The sequence below is a fragment of the Pyrus communis genome, chromosome 6, assembly GCF_041283825.1.
Source record: "Pyrus communis isolate YQ-2024b chromosome 6, ASM4128382v1, whole genome shotgun sequence".
In the NCBI taxonomy this organism is placed as follows: Eukaryota; Viridiplantae; Streptophyta; class Magnoliopsida; order Rosales; family Rosaceae; genus Pyrus; species Pyrus communis.
Window position 1 is genome coordinate 4369027 of NC_142570.1, and position 20032 is coordinate 4389058.

At 36.1% G+C, this 20032-nt stretch overlaps 4 protein-coding genes across 6 annotated transcripts; 2 read left to right on the forward strand and 2 right to left on the reverse strand.

Moving 5' to 3' along the window:
• The first annotated feature begins 1943 nt into the window (after positions 1-1943).
• LOC137710674 (putative apyrase 7) lies at positions 1944-4143 on the forward strand. The gene is given in 3 exon segments (XM_068449768.2): positions 1944-3040; positions 3043-3208; positions 3559-4143. Coding segments are annotated over 3 exon segments (1644 nt in total). The 5' UTR covers positions 1944-2091; the 3' UTR covers positions 4088-4143.
• LOC137710675 (uncharacterized) lies at positions 4089-6858 on the reverse strand. Of its 3 annotated transcripts, none has more exons than XM_068449771.2 (6): positions 6622-6856; positions 5907-6059; positions 5557-5703; positions 5207-5359; positions 4879-5001; positions 4089-4365 (listed from the first exon to the last, which is right to left on the reverse strand). In XM_068449771.2, exons 1-6 carry the CDS (start codon positions 6754-6756, stop codon positions 4288-4290), a joined length of 789 nt encoding a protein of 262 aa, XP_068305872.2. In that variant the 5' UTR covers positions 6757-6856; the 3' UTR covers positions 4089-4287. The 3 variants fall into 3 exon arrangements, with proteins under 3 accessions (XP_068305872.2, XP_068305871.2, XP_068305873.2); XM_068449770.2 differs by having other exon boundaries at positions 5907-6065; XM_068449772.2 differs by lacking the exon at positions 5207-5359 and having other exon boundaries at positions 5907-6065; positions 6622-6858.
• Positions 6859-7721: 863 nt separating this feature from the next.
• LOC137709761 (plant UBX domain-containing protein 10) lies at positions 7722-9665 on the reverse strand. The gene is made up of 3 exons (XM_068448744.2): positions 8937-9665; positions 8427-8600; positions 7722-8219 (listed from the first exon to the last, which is right to left on the reverse strand). Exons 1-3 carry the CDS (start codon positions 9489-9491, stop codon positions 7824-7826), a joined length of 1125 nt encoding a protein of 374 aa, XP_068304845.2. The 5' UTR covers positions 9492-9665; the 3' UTR covers positions 7722-7823.
• Positions 9666-15657: 5992 nt separating this feature from the next.
• On the forward strand, positions 15658-19821 carry LOC137711155 (protein neprosin). The gene is made up of 7 exons (XM_068450363.2): positions 15658-16556; positions 16904-16990; positions 17231-17443; positions 17653-17817; positions 17943-17996; positions 18124-18270; positions 19405-19821. The coding sequence occupies exons 1-7, from the start codon at positions 16083-16085 to the stop codon at positions 19780-19782; spliced, it is 1518 nt and encodes a 505-aa protein (XP_068306464.2). The 5' UTR covers positions 15658-16082; the 3' UTR covers positions 19783-19821.
• Positions 19822-20032: the final 211 nt, after the last annotated feature.

Sequence of the window (20032 nt, forward strand, 5' to 3'; positions counted from 1 at the left end):
CTATTAATTAATAAAATACTTATTGTTAATTAAAATTCTATAAAAATATCAGTTTAACTCTCTAATTAAAACAAAACATGAATAAAAAATATGGAGCAGAATTGTAATTTTACACAACCAAATTTTACTATTTTTTTTCAAAATCTCACATACATATAATTCTAACATATCTCTAATTAAAATAAATAAATAAATAAATTTCCCGCTACCACATTCTCTATCACTCTCTTCCTCTCTCCTTCTATTTCAAAAACAAAAATAAAAAATTTTCTCACACCTTATGTGTGCCCATATACTAGTTTCTAACTCAAAAAAGCACCAAGTGGTGACTCTATTTCAATTTTTTCAAAAATTGAGAAGACTCACAAAGATATTTCAGTCTTTCTTTGCCGCATCGTGCGATTTACCAGCTAATGTGTCGTTCTATGGTGATTGTGCTATAAATCCTTGATAATTTGTGTTTTATAACTTTTTTTTTTTTGTTGAAAAAGGGCAGAGTTCATTGTATTTTTGTTTTATCAAGTGATGTGGGAGGGGTAAGAATGTCATTTTACATTACTAGTAGCGAGATTAGGTGTAAAATGTCCTTATCCTAATTGCTTTTGTTTTAGGATATTGAATGGAGGGTTGGGATCATAGGATTATCCCTTTCACAAGTAGATTTAGTCAATCCAACGACGCTAAAGAAAGTTTAGGTGACTCTAGTTCTTACTAAACAAAAAATAAACGAGCACAAGTGTTTGTTGCTCAATCAATTAAAAACATTCACTAACGCATTCAAGTTTCGAAATTTATTTTCTATAGAAAATGGCTTATATACTCATTCCTAAAACCCAACTCAAGTATTACAGTTTACAGTCCAGTGTTATTTATTTTTACTTGTAAGTGAGAAGTTTTAGATTCAATTATCGTCAAAGGTGAATTTGAACCACATTAGTGCTAGTCTATTATGGAGCTTAACTCACTCATTTTTTAGAATAGATTATATCGTCTATTAAAAAAACCTCAACCAAAATAAATGAGATCACGCCGACAAAAAGATAAATTAGACAGTCCGAACCCAATCCGAACTAGAGAATGGGTAGTATTGGGTTCGGGCCCAAACAGCGTAGAAAACCCACCGAAACACGCACGCAAGTAGTTTATACGGTTGTATGCGACGGGAAGCTTGATGAATGTTTTGCAGCCGAAACCAGAAGCCAGGTAAACACTGCTTTGCTTTAATTTCTTTCAGGCATTTCTTTATTTGGGTGGATTGGATTGGATTCAGATCTCTTTCTTTCAATCATGTCATTTTCCACATAATTATAGGCCTTTTTTTGCACGTCTCCTTTTTCGCCTACCTATCATTTTCTTCTGTGATGCCCATTTTAAGCAAACTACTTTTCCGATTTCTTGACAAAGATGGAAACTTTCTGGCTTTTGGCTAATCATGGCTGCTGGTTTTTTCATTCCTATGCTCTGTTTGGTATTTAGGATTGTCTGATTGAATCTGGCGAATTATCCAATCCAATCCTGGCATCGAACAAGGCATGACAGATTTGTTTGTTCAATGCTGATTTTATAGGTTTTCCGGCTCACTTTTTATTTACACACTGAAATTTGCTTACTAAGCATGACCTTTTCTGCAGCTTTGCCTGGCTATTTTCAATTTTGTTTCATCGAATTGAGATCGCGAAAGTTATGTCGATTAGGTCACATTCAGTTGAATGGTTTTCGATTTGGGTTTGATTTTGATCAATTGAGTAGTAAGGAAGTAGGACATTGATTGGTTTACAACTTTAGACTATTGTGCTATCTCCTAGTTGACTTGTAACAATAACATTTAGGGCTCGTTTGGTGTCCGGGATTGGATTGGATTGGATTGGATTGGATTGGAACGGATCATAATTCAAGGTCTGTGTGAAGGTAGAGGTGAATGATTTTTCATTGATGGGATTAGAAGGGATTCAACATTAATTCGAAACTTATCTCTCTTCTAATCCTACAATCAGTGTATTTCGAAGTGGGGTTTGACGGAAAATTGAAGGTGAAGTGAGCGTGAAAGAGCTGTTCTTAAATTTGGGATGCATTTTTGTTAGTGATGCATCTATGGAACCCAAATCTCCTTCAAAACTTAAGCTCTCAATCATGGGATCTACTCAATATAAACAGGCATTTAAAACAAGTATTGTGATCATAGTTATAATGCTCTTGTTCTTTGGTGCGTATTTCGGATTTAACTCCACGAAAGGCCGTAGTGCATCTAAGAGGTCATACTTTACTGTGGTGGTTGATTGTGGAAGCACGGGTACCCGAGTTAACGTGTACGAGTGGCTGGTAACGGGTGTTAGTGGTAAGGAATTGCCTACATTGTTGTACTCTTATCCGGATAATTCAACTAAGGGTATGGTTTTCAAGAGCTGTAAGTATCACTGTCTGCAAACTGAGCCTGGTTTGGATAAATTTGTTGGAAACTTGTCAGGAGTAAGAGCGTCTTTGGAACCACTAATTACATTGGCTGAACATAAGGTTCCTTCCGAAAGACGCAGAGAGACTCCTATTTTTGTTCTAGCTACTGCTGGATTAAGGAGATTGGCAGTGGAGGATTCTAGGCAGGTCTTAGATGATATCGAATCCGTCCTAAAAGCATGTTCTTTTTTGTACAAAAATAGTTGGATTAGGGTGTTGAGTGGCAAAGAAGAAGCTTATTATGGTTGGGTTGCTCTAAATTATAAAAGCCGTAGTTTTCAGAATCCTTCAAGGTCGCCCACTTTGGGACTTCTTGACTTGGGAGGTTCATCGTTGCAGGTTGTAGTGGAAACTGATGGTGCAAGAGAAGATGCAAACTTGCTGAGATCAAAATTTGGCTATGTTGAACACGAGATTTTAGCCTACTCATTGTCAGAATTCGGATTAAATGAAGCATTTGATCGGACAGTTGCTATGCTGAGCCAACGCAGAGAAAGTGCTGCAGGTGTATTAGAGATCAGACATCCTTGTCTTCGTACTGATGTGGTCCAAAACTATACATGCTATGGTTGTGTCCGACAAAATGGTGCTGATCAGAAAATGTCATTGGCCAATTGCAAGAAACTAAATTTCCTTCAGTGCATCTGGTTGGAGCACCGGATTGGGAGCAATGCAGAACACTTGCTAGGGCAGCTGCTATCAGTTCAAGCACATCTGACGCAGAACAAAGAACAAGGTCATGTTCTGATAATGGCAAGTACTCCTTTCATTCCCCACCAGCTACAAATTATTTTGTTTTCTCAAAATTTTGATCTTTATGCACTTTGACTCGACTCATTCAGTTAAACAAAGTCTTTCCTTTGTCGAAAAGTCACATACTTTCGCGGAGAAATATATCTCAGAAAAAATTTATGTTCATTTGGGTGAAAGGCGGGTCTCAGTTTGGCTGTTTGCATGCCCAAGTTCGAATTCCCCTTTTTTCGTTCATTACATCGTTATAACTCTATTTGCATTACTCTGTTTACTTTCTTTTTCCTTCTCATTGAAGTTGATTTTGAGGATTCATATCACAGTTGTAATTGATTCCCTGCTCATTGTCACAGGCAGTGAAATGGTGAATTTGACAGCCGTTGTTCACCCCACAGCTCGCTTTCACGCCTTATCTGGATTTTTCGCTGTTTATGACAAGTTGAATTTGAGTGGCCGAGCCACCTTGCCCAAGATATGGGAGAAAGGCCAGCAACTACGCTCCAAATCATGGTCTGACCAAACCAGCATCTCACAAAATGGTTATTTTGCTTGGCAATATTGTTTTCGGGTACCTTACATGGCATCACTCGTTGAGGATGCTCTGTGTCTTGGTGACAAAACAATCGTTTTTGGTCCTCCAGACGTTACTTGGACATTAGGAGCTGCCCTGGTCGAAGGAGAGTATTTATGGTCGAGTACAATTCGATCTCGGACTAGCATTTTGACCCTAAACATGGAGGTTGCATCATCTCCCATTTTTGTACTTGTCTTACTTCTTTTTCTTCTGTTGGTTGTGTATTGTAGTCAAGTCAAGCTGCCGATGATCGGCAAGAAGGGTGCAGCTAGGGCATCTTTGCCAGTAAGAGAACAGAAGATGATGGATTAGATTTTACGTACTGTGAAAATTCTTTGATAAATACAGAAATTGTGATACATATGCTACATGCTTCTGTGTTAACGGATCACCGAAACTCAAAAGCACGACGCTTCTTGTCAATTGAAAATTGTTACATTGAAAGCCAGTTATATTTCTACAAAAAAACATGTACTATAGTGCATCAAGTCAAAACTTGAGAGTAACATTTCTCAGTCTCTAAATTTAGCTGGCACCGTTGCTTCTGTAAAGTACTCCTTCCTGACGGTCTCCACGGAGCAAAACCTCACCTTCAAAAGACAATTTCAAATGAAATGAAAGCAGACAGATAACAAAAGACAATTACTTCAAATGAAACTGCAGAAAGTAGCGGTAGGGAGGATGCATCAGGTTCACAATAGACACCTAATCACTTTCGTAACTTAATTGACAGCCCACATTGAAGAAAAAATTTAAGAACTCCGTGGTAGAAAACCTCAATAGTTTGCCTAACGTCACGGAGTAGAATAAACTTTCAGAAATTCGTGGCTAAGCATGCTTCTGGTTTGTAACGCTACATCGGTTGTTTACTTGTTCCCCTTTTCCTTTTCTCTTACACAAATTGGTGGAGGAGTTTCTTAAAGCAAAACTTTCAAGAACTCTGTCGGATATCCTCTTCCTCTTAATTAGATATGCACATACTAAAGGTATCAAATTCGAATGTCGTTCCAGTACAGAACGCATTATGAAACTTCCTTTTGACCCAGAATAGGTTTTTTGAACAATATGGTACGTAGATATTCATCTTTAACTGCAATACATACCAGCGAAGAATACGATTTTAACAGTGGTTTGGCGAGCAGCCAAATTGGCTTGAATATAAACGGAGCTTCCACGAAGAGGACTTGGCCCAATCGCTTTGGATAATAGTAGTAGAAAATATCAAACTGCAAGAGATAAGGAATCAACTCACAATGGGCATCATATAATCGTCTTGACGGTTAATATGTAACTAATCGAGAAAATCTGATTAGCAGACCAAAGTTCTTTAATTATGATGCATGACAAGCAGAGGCAGCAACAAGAAAAACAGCTAATTTCTTTAAAGTAAGTAGTCAAAGGAACAATCAGCAGGTGGCTCGTAAAGCTTACCAAAAATGTTATGAAATCTAAATCTGTATTTTCTCTACCAAACCCTCGTAGATCGAAGATTCCGAGTATTTCTTCGCTCCCTTCTGGAAGGGCACTCAACGCCTTCTCAATCAAAAACACGCAGAGCTTCTCATTCTCAACCGGGTCATGCACCTGTGGCACTTTTTGTACAGTTACCAATGTACCATACAAAACTTGAACTAAGCCAAAAGTGGCAAAAGATTGATCACAATTTTCGACATGGTGTACAAACTAACACTATTTTGTTGATTAAAATTGGTATGCAACACCACAAGAATATTAAGTTTATATGGTATGGAGTCGGACATGACCAAAAGAATAAAACTTACAGCAGGAAGATGCTTAGAAGCATCCACTATGAGAACTGGCCTGCCGTTAACATCGAGAAAGTCATGTACATAAGCTTTTCCAGTTTCCGCTATACCCTTCACTGAATCTTGAGACAATTCGGACACTCTGAATTCTTGACGCCATTTCTATCACATGATTAGGGAAATACCAAAAAAGAAACTGTATTCATAATTACCTTTCCTGCTTAAGGTGTGAAAAATCTAAAAGGAACGAACTTTTCCAACGTAAAATGTAAGTGACTGAACATGTTCAAGCAACGACTAATGCTGAACATGTTCAAGCAATGACTAATGCAAATTATGCAATTGATTGAGCTAGCGAAGGATACAATTGCTTTATTCAATCTTTCAACAGCATCTTCGACCGAAAACTTGCGGTCCTTGAGAAACCAGAGGATCATATCCTCATCATCTCTCCCATTTTTCCCTACAGGAAGACTTCGATAATCCATCTCAAGCTTCTCCTTCACTTCCACAACCAGCTGCAACTTCTCGAAGCACAGAAGATAAGAACAACCACAATTTTCTTATCAGCAATTCAAAATACAATGCAAGCAAAACCAATTCGAACAAGATTAAGAAACATACGAATCTGTTTTTATGCTCATCAAAATTCAAACTTGCATATCCAAGAATAATAATTTACAACTTTCCCAGTCACTGTCCCGCATTTTCCGAGTATCCAAACAGAGTACAGAGTTCAGGATAATGTAAGAAACCCAAAGATTAAGAAACATAAAAAAAAAAATTGTATCTTTATGCTCCCCAGAATGTGAATTAAAAAACCCAAATTTTAAAAATTCAAACTTGTATATCTAGGAATCATAATTCACAACTTTCCCAGCCACTTTCCCACATTTTCCGAGAATCCAAACTTCAAAACTCCAATCTTTCTGATCCACAAACTGTGAACCAAACATACAAACTTCAAAACTCAGCTGGCATATCTAATAACCATAATTTACAACTTTCTCAGTCACTTTCTCACATTTTCTCAGAAACCAAACAGAAACCCGAGTTAGTGGGAATTGCAGGTGCACTGACCTTGTGTGATTCGTTGACGTCTAAGCGGCAGCTCCGAACTGAGAAAGTGCGAATTGGGAAGGATTTAATTTGGTAGGAACAATTTGAGAGCACGGGAAGATGACGCAGGGGATTACAGATACTACGGAGCTCCATTTTCTCTGATTAAGTGGTCCCAAACCGCTGAATCCCATCGCGGATCTTGGTAGGAGGACGATGAGGGCATCTCACTGTGACGCCACGTAGCCAAAAAAAAAAAAAAAAAAAGCTAATGAAACACTTTGAAAATTTAAGTTTTAAAATAAAAGGTAAAGTAGATAGCGGTATGATTAACTTTTTAGTGTAAAAATGTGATTTTTCATTAAAATAAACATTATCAAAAACTTTTCGTTAAAGTTCCATAAAAAAAAAAAAAAAAAAAGCTATTTGTCCAAGAGGACTGGTTGGTAAATAGATTTAGAAAAGAAACGACATTGGGGCGGATGCCTTATGTTAAATTAGAGATAATTCATCCAGAATTATCTTCGTAATTATCGTTTGTATTACAAGAATACATAATCTTGATGCTTAAATAATTATCGTTTGTATTGGAGGAATGTAATTTTCGATTGTAATTAGTGTAAAATTTCAATCTAAATAGAAATTGATATAACCTTATATATTGTAATACTTCACACAACTTAATACAATGAATCATATTTCTACATGGTATGATATCGATACATATAGTAAAAGTTAAATACAGATAATTACCCATTGTTTTGGGTGATTTCAAATTGGCCATAACTATTTAAAACATTTTCAATAACTATTGTTTTAAAAATTTGACATTGATTAGGTCACATACGTTAAGTATGATGTTGACAAATATTGAAGTTGGTTTTCATTGATCGTCATTTTTTGAAGCTCTAGTCCCTAATTCGACACATTTAAGCCAAATTAAACTGCAAAAGTGATTAATTCGGGGACTCGAAGCTCTATAAATAATTGAGAGTTATAATGTGCTTCAATATTTGTCCACGTCATCACTTAACATTAGTGAACGTATGTTAAATTTTCAAAGCGTTAAGTAGTTGTTTAGAATATTTTAAAAGGTTGGATCAATTTGGAATCACCTCTCCTTAACCCCAATATTAATCTTGATCATTAATAATAATATAGTTGCAAGCTGATAATCTGCCTAAGTTTTTTATACAAATATAATTCAACTTGATATCGATCGGTCACACAAGTTCAAGAAATAGGCTTGCTCTTGGATGCAGGCCAGCATCCTTGAGTGTGATCCCCATTTGATCAACTCCGTACACTTTTCTTGGGAAGCTTGATATCAATCTGTAGTTTCCTCCTATATCAGGAACACCCAATGAATCAATGTATCTGTAAACTGCCTGCAGTTTGTCAGTGCACAAGAAGCATTGCTCTCGTCTTTCGCCGTTCGGAAACCTTATCAGTATCCGGGCAGCCTGAGGATCTTGAGGATCAATGGCAGCCTCTCTAGTTTTTCCATGCTGTTGTTTGGCAGAATGGTTCTGAAGCCTCTCATGACTTGCTTTGTTTGGGGCTTCTGCTGGTTTATGAGGTCTAACAGCTGGAGGTAAATTCTTTAGTCTCTCCTTTTCCTGCAAGTAGGCAAGAATATGAGTTCCTCTAAGACTTTCTATTTGGTTTTGAGCTCCATTAAATTTTAAAACGCGTCAATTTTCCCTCTATCGTTAAATGTATTACATTTTCTATTAGTTTCCCCACTTGAACGGACAAAAGTAAAACCGTAAGTTTAGGGGTGTTGCTGAAAATTTTCCTTTAATACAAAAGAAGTGTAAACAAACCTCGTCTATTTGTAGAGCTGCAAGATATGCTGCATCTTGTTCTTCCCTTAGACGGCGGTCTGCCATTATTTTTTCTGCCTTCTTGGCCTTTGAACTGCGAAACGCCAGCCCTTGTTCCTCCACCGTCCGCTGCAGAATCCCCACCAGCTCAGTTGGGGTAATTGGCCCTTCCATCTAAACATGGACAGAGAAGAGAACAAAGAGAGTTGAAGTATCCTTATCATTAGTAGTGGAAGTTGAAACTGTTGTTGTTACTAAAGAGAGAAACTTACCTACAAAGGGAGTGTCACTGTGGCGGCATCTCAAGTGAATATTATATATGATACGTTTTAATTAGCTTGTGTCACATGACATTGAGTCACTTAGGATACCGTCACAGTGACATCTCGTAGCAGGGAAGTTCTGTTAATATAGGCATTGATGGATGCAAATTTGGGCATTCAATAATAAATCTAGAACTAATGGATGACAAGTTCATTCAAATCCTTCAAGTTTAAGGTTTCAATTAACCTGCTGCAACACTGCTATGTTATCACCAGCAACGGGAGCTATAATAGCACAGAATGGAAAGCAAGTAGGACGCAGAGTTGCAGCCATTTGAAGACCTTCCTCTCCATCTGCAATTGCTCCCCAGGAAACAAAGTTAGCATCAAGAAACTGCACCACCACCTCCGAAGACAGCGTCTCCCTACAGAAAGACGGTGTGAAAGGGTGTTCCGGTGAGTGGAGATAAATGAACAAGAACTTATGCTCATCTTCTGCCATCTTTAAGGCGTCCATAAAACTACACGCATAAAAGAACGGATGCATGGTGCCATACTGCTGCTCGAAGCTAGTTAGAAAAGAAGCCGATACTTCTGGAAGGATCAGAGGCTCTTCTGGATTCTGCATTGGAAAGTTTGATGGCAGGGTTTGAGTTCTTCTTCCTGATCCTATTCCTATGAGGTGTCTACCGTGCCCCACTGCTCTCGAAAATCCTCCCATAAGGCTTCTCGGAAGGCTTACCATCCGGCGAACTATCCCACTGCAAGAGGGCTCCGCTGCCGATCTTATGCCTTCCCTCATTGCCGACAATTGAAAGTTTCTTTTGTAATAAGACCAATTGAGACAGTCCTTAATTTTTTTTTTTATATACGAAAGACAGTTAATTACAACGAGAAGCCTATAGGGAAGCCATTACGAACATTATCAAACACGACAGCGGAGCTAATTGAGATATATGGTTGTTCAAAGTAGTTCAACAATCAATCAGTTCCATTGTTGCTTTATTAGATGAAAGTTCAACTGTGGAGATAAAAAGAGAATTATTAAAGAATGTGAAGATGCTTCTTTTTTAGCGTCTACAAAGATGAAAGGAGAGGATTATGCTTTGCTTGTGATACAATCCACCGTTGAATGAGCAAGAGATTCATGCAATATGGAGCATCTCTATAGACTGTAACAGATTGGTCCATCTTTTAATCGATCCTTCCAGAGTCGAATTTGAAAGATTTGTTTTAGGTGGTGCTATCTATACACCCATTTTTTACCTGTCACACATCCTTTTGGTCGTCAAATCGAAAAAAGATTGGATCACAGAAATTAACAGGAAGTGTGTGGGAGGTAAAAATGGATGTATAGACAGCATCACCCTTTTATTTTTGAACGTAAAATTACGAAAGAATTCATGCTTTTTGCACAAATGGATATTTCCTTAATTAAGGCCATTTCCACTGATTGTACAAATTAATCTGTTTATTTTCAGAATCTGTTCTTCCATGAATGTTTCTTTCAATACCAATTTTTGAAAAACTCTAAAAGTACCAAATACTTGAAAGCTGGAAAGTGAAGGGCGGCCACAATCTTGGAACAAAGATAAAAGTTAAAGTGAATATTATGTGCGACAATTTCGTTTTCACATATCTTGGAGCTTTCCCTTTTCCTTTATGCAAAACGAAAATGGGGAAGGGGGATTTGAAAACAGGAACTCGTGGTGATACATAAAAGTTCATAAAAAAAGGATAATGAGGAGGGGTGTATACGAAGATGAAGACAGAACCTCAAATATAGGAGTAAAAGTTCTTAATAAACGATAATTAAAAGGGTATTTGAAGACAGGACCTCGAATGAAGAGATAAAAAAATTTAACCGTTTGAGCTCTCCAAGCACGTTGTAGAGCAAAGACAAAAGCTAAAGTGAATATTATGTGTAACGATTTTTGGAATTCAAATGTAGGACATTAAGTGCATGAGTATTTGAGTTTTTAATCACTTCAGCTAGGATCATCTTTTTTAGTTAGTCAATAAAGCACAACTGAAAACCTGTACCTATATATCATCATGGGTAGCCCTGTTCCCAGATTAGTATGATTATTAACTTCAAAATGTCAAGTTTAGCAACCGATAGTGGTTTTAGTACTTGAGTTGCTTGAGCACTTCCAGTCTTCCAGACCAGTTTTCTCAGAAGAATTCAAAGTTGGTCTTTCTTTCATTTTTTTTTTCTGGGTAAATCATGATGCTAAGAAATCTTTTTGACCTCCAAACCGCAACCCATATTTTCTGTCAAACTTTTAATAAAATAAAAATAAAAACCCATATAAGTTCTAACATTTTGTGGCGATGGTGGCTACCCATGTGACTGTGATAGTCCCTACATTGTACAATTCCATCATACCTTTGAAGGTTTAAAGTGTTTTCCTTTTAAAAAAGGCAAATAATTTCAACTTTTTCTTTCATATATATAAATAGTGTAAAATAGTGTAGCTCCTATACAAGATAAACATCACATGGTCACCGTATTTATATCAGATTATGAATTTGTATGAACCATCACCATCTTCAACCTTCAAGGTAGGCACTAAGATATACATACATATATATATATATATATATATATGTATGTATGTATATATAGTGGGACTATAGCTTACCCCTGCATTATGTTCTGCAGGCACTTCTCTTTTAAGACAAGATATTCATGCTTGGTAAGCAAGCATCGCATTCAGTACTTCACCCTGGCTTGCTAGTGCTTGTACTATATATGTCTCCTGAGCTAAAAATGGACTGTCTCATGATGGGTGCTGAAAAATTAGGTCAAGAAATTTGGTGAATTTGCCAATGGGATTTTTTTCAGTTTGTACCATTTTGGTTCATATATTTTCAATTTTTTTAAAAAAAAAAACATCATTCAAGTTACGCTGATCAAAAAACATCATTCATATATGTATATGAGTGTGTGTGTGTGTGTGTGTAGTGGGACTATAGCTTACTGCTGCATTATGTTCTGCAGGCACTTCTCTTTTAAGACAAGATACTCATGCTTGGTAAGCAAGCATCGCATTCAGTACTTCACCCTAGCTTGCTAGTGCTTGTACTATATATGTCTCCTGAGCTAAAAATGGACTGTCTCATGATGGGTGCTGAAAAATTAGGTCAAGAAATTTGGTGAATTTGCCAATGGGATTTTTTTTTCAGTTTGTACCATTTTGGTTCATATATTTTCAATTTAAAAAAAAAAAAAAAAAAAAAATAAAAAAAAAAAAAAAAAAAAAACATCATTCAAGTTACGCGATCAAAAAACAACATTTAAGGTACAAATTGTTATACTATTACTCCAAGTGCACGTTTAAATCTCAAGTCAATATATGTTTTTTGATGTAACACTTGATGGACCTATCTTTTGCTAACATAAATGCTATATATGTTGACGATAGATGGGTGATTTTTCATATTTAGAAGGTTAGAGTTTTCCCGTAATTCGCATTTTATTGGCCGGGCATCCATTTAAACAAACAATGAACTTTCCAAGTGCTATGACAACAAAACAAAAGTTAACTTGACAACTAAATAGATGAAGGATCAATGATATAACAATTTGTAACTTTAGAGTTTGTATTTTGCCAATATTTAGAAACATTGGGATCAAACTGAACCCAAATGTTGCATAATACAAGATTCCCTTCTCTTAACCTGCAATCTTAATCATTGAATAATTATGATTATATTATATTGTTCTTTCATTCCTTAATAACTACATGTACACAATTCACAAGAGAATCTTCAATCTACCAGCTGGTGCGTGCCTTCTGCTACAAACAATACAAACAGCAGATGATGGAGACATTGAGTACAATTTTATATCATCCTAATCACACCAAGCTTGAAGAATTAGAGCAAATCTCAGCATAATCCGAGCTAGCAAGCCCCACGAAAAATTACATGGTAACTAATTGTCCTTTTGCCGGTTGGTGCTCCCTTTCAAAAAGCACGAGAATGGCAGCCTTTCACTCCAAGTCAAGTGACACAGTATTATGCACCAGAAAAAAAAAAAAGTTAACAGTTTTATATAGTTTATGCCATGAAATGACATTAACTTTATGGATTACCAGCACAAATCACAAACCCTAAAATTATAGGATATAATCCACCCTAAGAGATCTTAATCTTTTCGATTACTTCAAAATTCAACCATGTAAAATTTCAAAAAAAAAAAAGTATTCTTTTCACATAAATATATATAATATATATTTAAATTTGTAGCTGGAATCAATTCTGGGAGGCCTTTACAGAAGGGAGGGCCATGGAAGTACTTAATGAGCGTGGTTTAGAGGCTGGACCAATATATATACATATTCTTCATACTGGTTGCTGCAGAGGTTGTTGGGAGTGTGAGTTAGTGGAGGGTCTTTTCTGAAAAGAAGAGAGAATTTTAAAGAATGCATGGTGTATAATTAACAAACAGTGATAAGGAGTTGGGAGGCCATTTGAAAGTGGCAAGCACCTTTGCTTGACCAGGACCTTAGAAAGAGAGCCAAAGCGCAAAGGGCCCATACCTTTCTGCCTCCCACAAACTAGTGCCCTAGAGATTCATATCTTCATATGGTATAATTACAAAATTACTAGGTCTAGGTAGGAATCTTTTGACTTTAATCGTAATTGGTAATCCTACCTTAAAATAAAAAGCGGTAATGACATATTTTCGGTATATTGTTAGGTCGAGTTACTGAATTCACTTGTGTCATGAGTATTTTTATTAGTATCATATTCTAAAGTACAATCTAGTTAATTACTTCTAGTATAATTACACATCAACTACTAACATTATGTGACGTTGGTATGATAAGACAAATAACTTCCAAGATTTTGAGCCTAATATGATTACACATTAGACTGGTATATACATGTGGCCCTCAAGCTCTTATTATAGAGTTTAGATTATGTAATCTCTTGTGACATTAAGCTAGCAAAGGTATAGATGCGGATTGTTACTATTGGTCGTGTACATGCAAATGGGTGGATCATTATGTCCATGTTTTATGTGTTCTACAAGCATGAATGGTCAGAATCAACTCAGTTTTACATGCAAAATTAATCCTAACATCTTCTTCCGAAAGTTTGGTTAATCACCAAAATTGAAGTTAGTTAGAATATCAATTCCAACAGTAATTCTGTTACCATTCTCTATTGGAGGGTTATTGGGATGCATCATATATGGCATCACAAATTGTCGGCATACTAGGCTTTTACATGCTTGACCTTTGGCGTCAGTTACTCAAGATCAATAGATTATGACATCAATACATGGATTTCAGGATTGGACCCATCTAATCAATATGTACCGTGACCCATCTAATCAATATGCACCGTTTTCCTTGGTAAATTCTGCAATAAATTTGATCTGCCCTGGGTGAAGTAGATATTGACCCGGTGATTGTGGCTAGTTCGCAAATTCTACGTTCCTCTGCGGATACATATTCTAGTTCATTTTATTACGTTGCAGATTAAATCGTTTTTACTTTTACTAATTTAGCTGAGAGGGCTAGTTAGTTAGAATTAGGATACTTTAATAAGCTTTGCCAACATTTTCTGTTTAAATTTTTTAAGTTTCTGTTTAGTTAAAAACTTGAAACTATATATATCATTGACTTTTTGAATTTTGGATGAATTTCAAGGCATTGACCATCCAGTAAACAAACAATAAGGCACACCAATTTAGCAAGTTAAGCGCTGAGAGAGCACAAGAATCACATGCGGCAGAATTTTTCCTCAAATTTTCACTTGATCTAACCAATTACAATACCATATTTTTTTCTTCTCTTTTCTGTCATAACTAATAAGTAATTCAGGAATCTTTTGATTACCAATAAGTCTTTGTAGTCAAAAGAAGTTATCCAATTGTAAAGTGGGAACTTATCTTTCTCTTTTTCTTTTTTTTTGTTGTTGTAATTTTCATGGTCCAATTTGAATGATCAATATATAAGATTAAAGCACTAAGTGTTAATCAAGCGACAAACAGGGGTCCAGGCGATTTTATTAATTTTAATTAAATTTATTATATAGCATATTAAGAAATTTCTACTTATGCTTAATTAGAATGACATATAGATTATAGAGCAGTAGAACATGTGGAAAACATGGGGAACAAATATATAATGAGTGTTCATCCAAATATTCAACAAGTCTCTTACAATTTATTGAAAAAATAAAATGCAAAATGAAAGTTATCTATTTTCTGTCTAAATGAAAGTCACTACCTAAGCGGGTCTAGAAGGGCAAGGTAGGCCCCTAGGTAGCTTTAGACACCCTTTCTTAATTTTCAAACCCCTAGAAACTAATTGAGATGATGGCCAACCACCTTGCGTCGCGCTAGGCGGAAATTTTTAGAACAGTGTATAAGACACTTAAGAATGTAAGGTTGTTTGTGCATTCCAACTGTTCCACTTCCTAGTGGTAACTGGTGACAACACCACCATGATAGGTCATTTTGTTTATTGAACATTATAGTTAGATAAAAAGAAATGAAATAATGAGACTGGAAAGATGCTGCAAGGGCCAAACATGGAATGAGCTTTCAGAATTGTAAAATAAAAAGATTCTTTTCCTTGATCGTGCAGTTCCTCTAACAATTAGTAATATCATGACGTGTTTATTTATTTAGAACAAAGTCATGAATTAAAGAAATAAACAAACACATGAAAAATCAGGACTTGGAATGATCAATACACATGCTTTTGTAAACGCAGGAGAGACGAGAATTAAAATACTTCAAATGCGCATGCAAAGTAAGTACAAAATGCTAAAATGCAATTCGGTGTAATAACAATCGCGTAAAATAACATTTGGATCCATGACATTTTTTTATATTCAAAACGGAAGTTTAAAAGTGCTTCCGACTATGAAACGGAGCTTTGAGAAGCTTATTTGCGAAGCAACGACGTTCTTTTAGCCAAAAAGAAAAGCATACAACCCGTAGGCCGTCACTTGCTAGCCATACTACTTGACTTAGCTCTCAAGCAGTCGCATATCTCACCATTCTGTAAATAAACCTGAACTTGAATCACCCGTATCTTTCTTGCCCCCCTTTGTGAAAAGAATTTAAAACATTTTTGACCAAAGCCCTAATAGTTAAAACTTGGGGAAGTACAGCCCCACCCATCTTCCCCTATTTTAAAATCCTCATGCTTGCAAGTTTTTCTTAGGTGTCAGGACCACCAAAAACCAAGAAAAACGCAAGAATCTCTCTCCTCAGAAGTTGTAGAGAGAGAGAAAGGGGGAGAGAGAGGGAGTTGTTTATATGCTGGAAATGGTGAGGCAGTGAGTCAAGCGAACAACTTAGCTGGCTGGCAGTGGCAGCGGCAGACTCTCACATCTTTGATGGTTGCTTCTGTTTTGTAAGGACATGAAGGGAGTAGGAGAAGAAGGTTTTAATCCTAATCCACCACAACTTCCATGGACAAAACTGAGGAATGTGATATCCCACTACACAACAACAACTAGACAACCAGTCCAATGCAACCAAACACAAACTTCTGATTCCGTTTTTGTACCAAACAGTAGACAGAGACAGCAGCAACAACAACCTACTCCACTAATCAAACCCAAACATTCCTCTAAACTGGCTCCTCCTACTTATTCTCACACCTCCACCTCCTTCTCATTCGTCTCCATGCTTCTTGTTCTCTTACTTCTTGTTGCTTCTTCTTCTCTCTTTACTCCTGCATTGTCCCACCCAGTTGTCTTGGATTCCGGCCTACCGCGCCCCTCCCCGGCCAATCGGACTTTTCGGACCAGCTCGGAGATCAACAAGTTGACGGGGTTCCAAGTCCAATCATATTTAAAGAAAATCAACAAGCCTGCTGTCAAGACTATTCAGGCATGGCATTTCCCTTTTCTTTGATAGTGATTTCTTTGCAAATCTTCATTTCCTTCTTGTCTGCAGTTTTCAGCTGGGAAGTGATTTTCGCACTTCTCTTTTTTTCCTTATGCACTCTTTATTGAATATAAACAAATAGAGAAGGACAAAATGTCATTCATAAGATTTGAAAATTATGCGCCGCTAGACTAAATAGTTATTAACATTTTCTTGTTTTTGAGATTTCTTGATTGGCTTCTTGTTTATTTTTGACTGCAAACTAAGTGTCGTTAAACCAAACAGTCATTTACGTTCTCATTGTTTTTGAGATTTAACGATTTGGATTCTTCTTTTTATTTCTTTTGCAGAGTCCAGATGGTGATGTGATAGATTGTGTTTTATCTCATCTCCAACCAGCTTTTGATCATCCTGAGCTCAAGGGGAAGAAGCCATTGGTAATTTCCACAATAGCCCTTCTCAATTTTATTTGAGATGTGCTATTCACACACATCTTTTGTTAATTTTTGTCTCTTGATATTTTTCAATTCATTCAATGCTAAAAATTAAAAGAGTGTGTGAGAAATAAAAAGAAGGGTGTGAATATCACATCCCTTCTATTTTTGTCAATTTTGGGATAATTAACTTGTAAATTTATGATTAAGGGACTAATTAGGACAATGATTTTACTTTTACAGGAGGAACCAGACAGGCCCAAAAGCCATAACAGCACAGATATAGTAGGTGAGAGCTATCAGCTATGGACAGACTCAGGTGAATCATGTCCACAAGGAACAGTACCGATCCGGCGGACCGGAGAGAAAGACATTTTACGAGCAAGCTCCATCAGAAGATTCGGCAGAAAGCCGAGAAGACATGTGAGGAGAGACTCCTCAGGCGGTGGCCATGAGGTTTGTTATTTTTTTTTTAATTTTTAATTATTTTCGTTTGTTAATAACGACTCAATAAAATATTAGACGACTAAAACTGCACACTACGTATGCCATCGTACTATCAAAAGCAGCCTACTGTCATCTCGCTCGGAGCTATTAAATGGTGTCCAATAATTCAATGGTCAACTACTAATATGTTGACTTTATTTTGGGTTGGATTTTTACAGCATGCGGTTGTGTTTGTAAATGGAGATCAGTACTATGGAGCAAAGGCCAGCATCAATGTGTGGACGCCACGTGTCACTGATCAGTATGAATTTAGCTTGTCTCAGATTTGGGTTATCTCTGGTTCTTTTGGCCATGATCTCAACACCATTGAAGCTGGATGGCAGGTTTGTCTTTTTCTTGGATTCTTAAAAAATTTAAGCGGAAATCGTCGTCTAGTCCTTCTCCTAATATCGCTTGTATAAAATATTTATTAATTGCGAAATTTATCATTATCTTTTTTTTTTTCCAGGTTAGCCCAGAGTTGTATGGAGATAATTACCCAAGATTCTTTACATACTGGACAGTGAGTTTTATTAAAATTTTTAATTAAATTCTTCTTTTTTCTTCTGCATAGAGAAGAATACAGACATAAATTATGAGGAAATAAAGTATGATTAGTGCTAATTTTGTTGCTTAATATATAATTTCAGACAGATGCATATCAAGCAACGGGATGCTACAACTTGCTTTGCTCTGGATTTGTCCAAACAAATAATAAAATTGCAATTGGGGCAGCAATCTCCCCAAGGTCCTCTTATGGTAGCAGACAATTTGACATTGGCTTGATGGTTTGGAAGGTGAGTTTTTCAAGTCAATATTCAAATCCAAAAAAAAAAACAAAAATAAACTCAAGTCAATAGATGATAAAAATATGGACATATTACTAGTTAATTTGGCTAAAGGGGTGTTTTTTTTTTTTTCGCTTAAGTTCCATCCCCTTTTCGCAATTTAGATAAATTTAGTCTTATGTATAATTTTTCCTATATGAAATTTCAATTTGTTACCTTCAGGTTTAAGGTAGCCAAAACAAGAAGTGTTTTTTTCGCCAATTTTTCTTTTAAAAAAAAAAAAAAAAACCTTTTTCGAATTTTTTTTCATCTAGTCCACTTGTATAAACAACCTGGCCAAACATACCTTTCAATCGATCTATTTCTTTCTTATTTGAGGATATATTTACTCGTCACTCTTAAGTGATGATAACATTTAGCACTTCATTTATGATAAGTTTAAATTTTGAGATCTGTACATTGAATAAATAAAGTATTACTTGAATGTGATGAATAAAAATATTTTCATTTTTTCTATTTAAAGAGTGAGATTCTTTCACTGCCCCAAGGATTTTTTTATATTTAAAGAGTGAGATTCCTTCACTTCCCCAAGATCATCCCACACGTGTCAACTTTGCTGCTTTATTTAGAAGAAATTTTTAGTTGTGATGGAAATATAAGTGGTATATCACGTGTTTTAATAGGAGTAGTGAGAAATTTTATTTTTTAAGTTATTAACTTTTTAGCACACATATCTCACAATTTGTATAATGATATGTGGTGTACCATTTCGTATACCGGTTACATTGAAAAATCTCTTCTTATTTAAAAGAGCATTTGTATTATTTACATGTTTATTCTCTCTCCTCCAACTGGCTTTGAAGCTTTATCACACAAAATTATGGTTTTATCCTGCATGTCGTTTTCTTTTTGCTTTTATTTTCTCTTTATGCGCTCTTCTATAATTTTTCAAAATTTAAATTAGGTAAATTAAAAGAGAATCAAAAGACAAGAAAAAAAGTATATTGGTGCAGTCATATAAGCCCAAAAACTCATCATTATGTAGTCAAGGAAAACATTGCAAGACAAAAGAAGCTAAATTGATCACAACTATTTTTTGTTTAAAACAGAGTTAATCAACATGAAATCATGTATTTTTGGCAGGATCCAAAGCATGGACATTGGTGGCTAGAATTTGGAAATGGCCTACTGGTTGGATACTGGCCAGCATTCCTGTTCAGTCACCTGAGGAGCCATGCAAGCATGGTGCAATTTGGGGGTGAAATCGTAAATAGCAGATCTAGAGGGTACCACACATCGACACAAATGGGGAGTGGACAATTTGCAGAAGCAGGGTTTGGAAAAGCATCTTATTTCAGAAACTTGCAGGTTGTGGATTGGGATAACAATTTGCTCCCACTAGCAAATCTCCACCTCCAGGCTGATCACCCTAATTGTTATGATATAAGACAGGGAAGAAATAATGTGTGGGGAACTTACTTTTACTATGGAGGTCCTGGAAGAAATGTGAGGTGTCCATGAATATAATAACAGCATAGTAATTTTTGTTTATTTTTCTTATTTCTTGTGTTTAGGTATTTGATTATTTTTTCTTTATAGACCATATAGGGAGAGTTTCTTGTGTCCGGACGTCCGTATAGGGCACCAAACACAAAAGGATGAGTAAGACCAAGGGTGCTTTGGGTGTGTAGTTTGACTATCCACACTTGAGAATTTATCAACAACAGAGTTTGTTCTTTGTTGTATTTTTACAGGTGTTTCTATAAAAAAA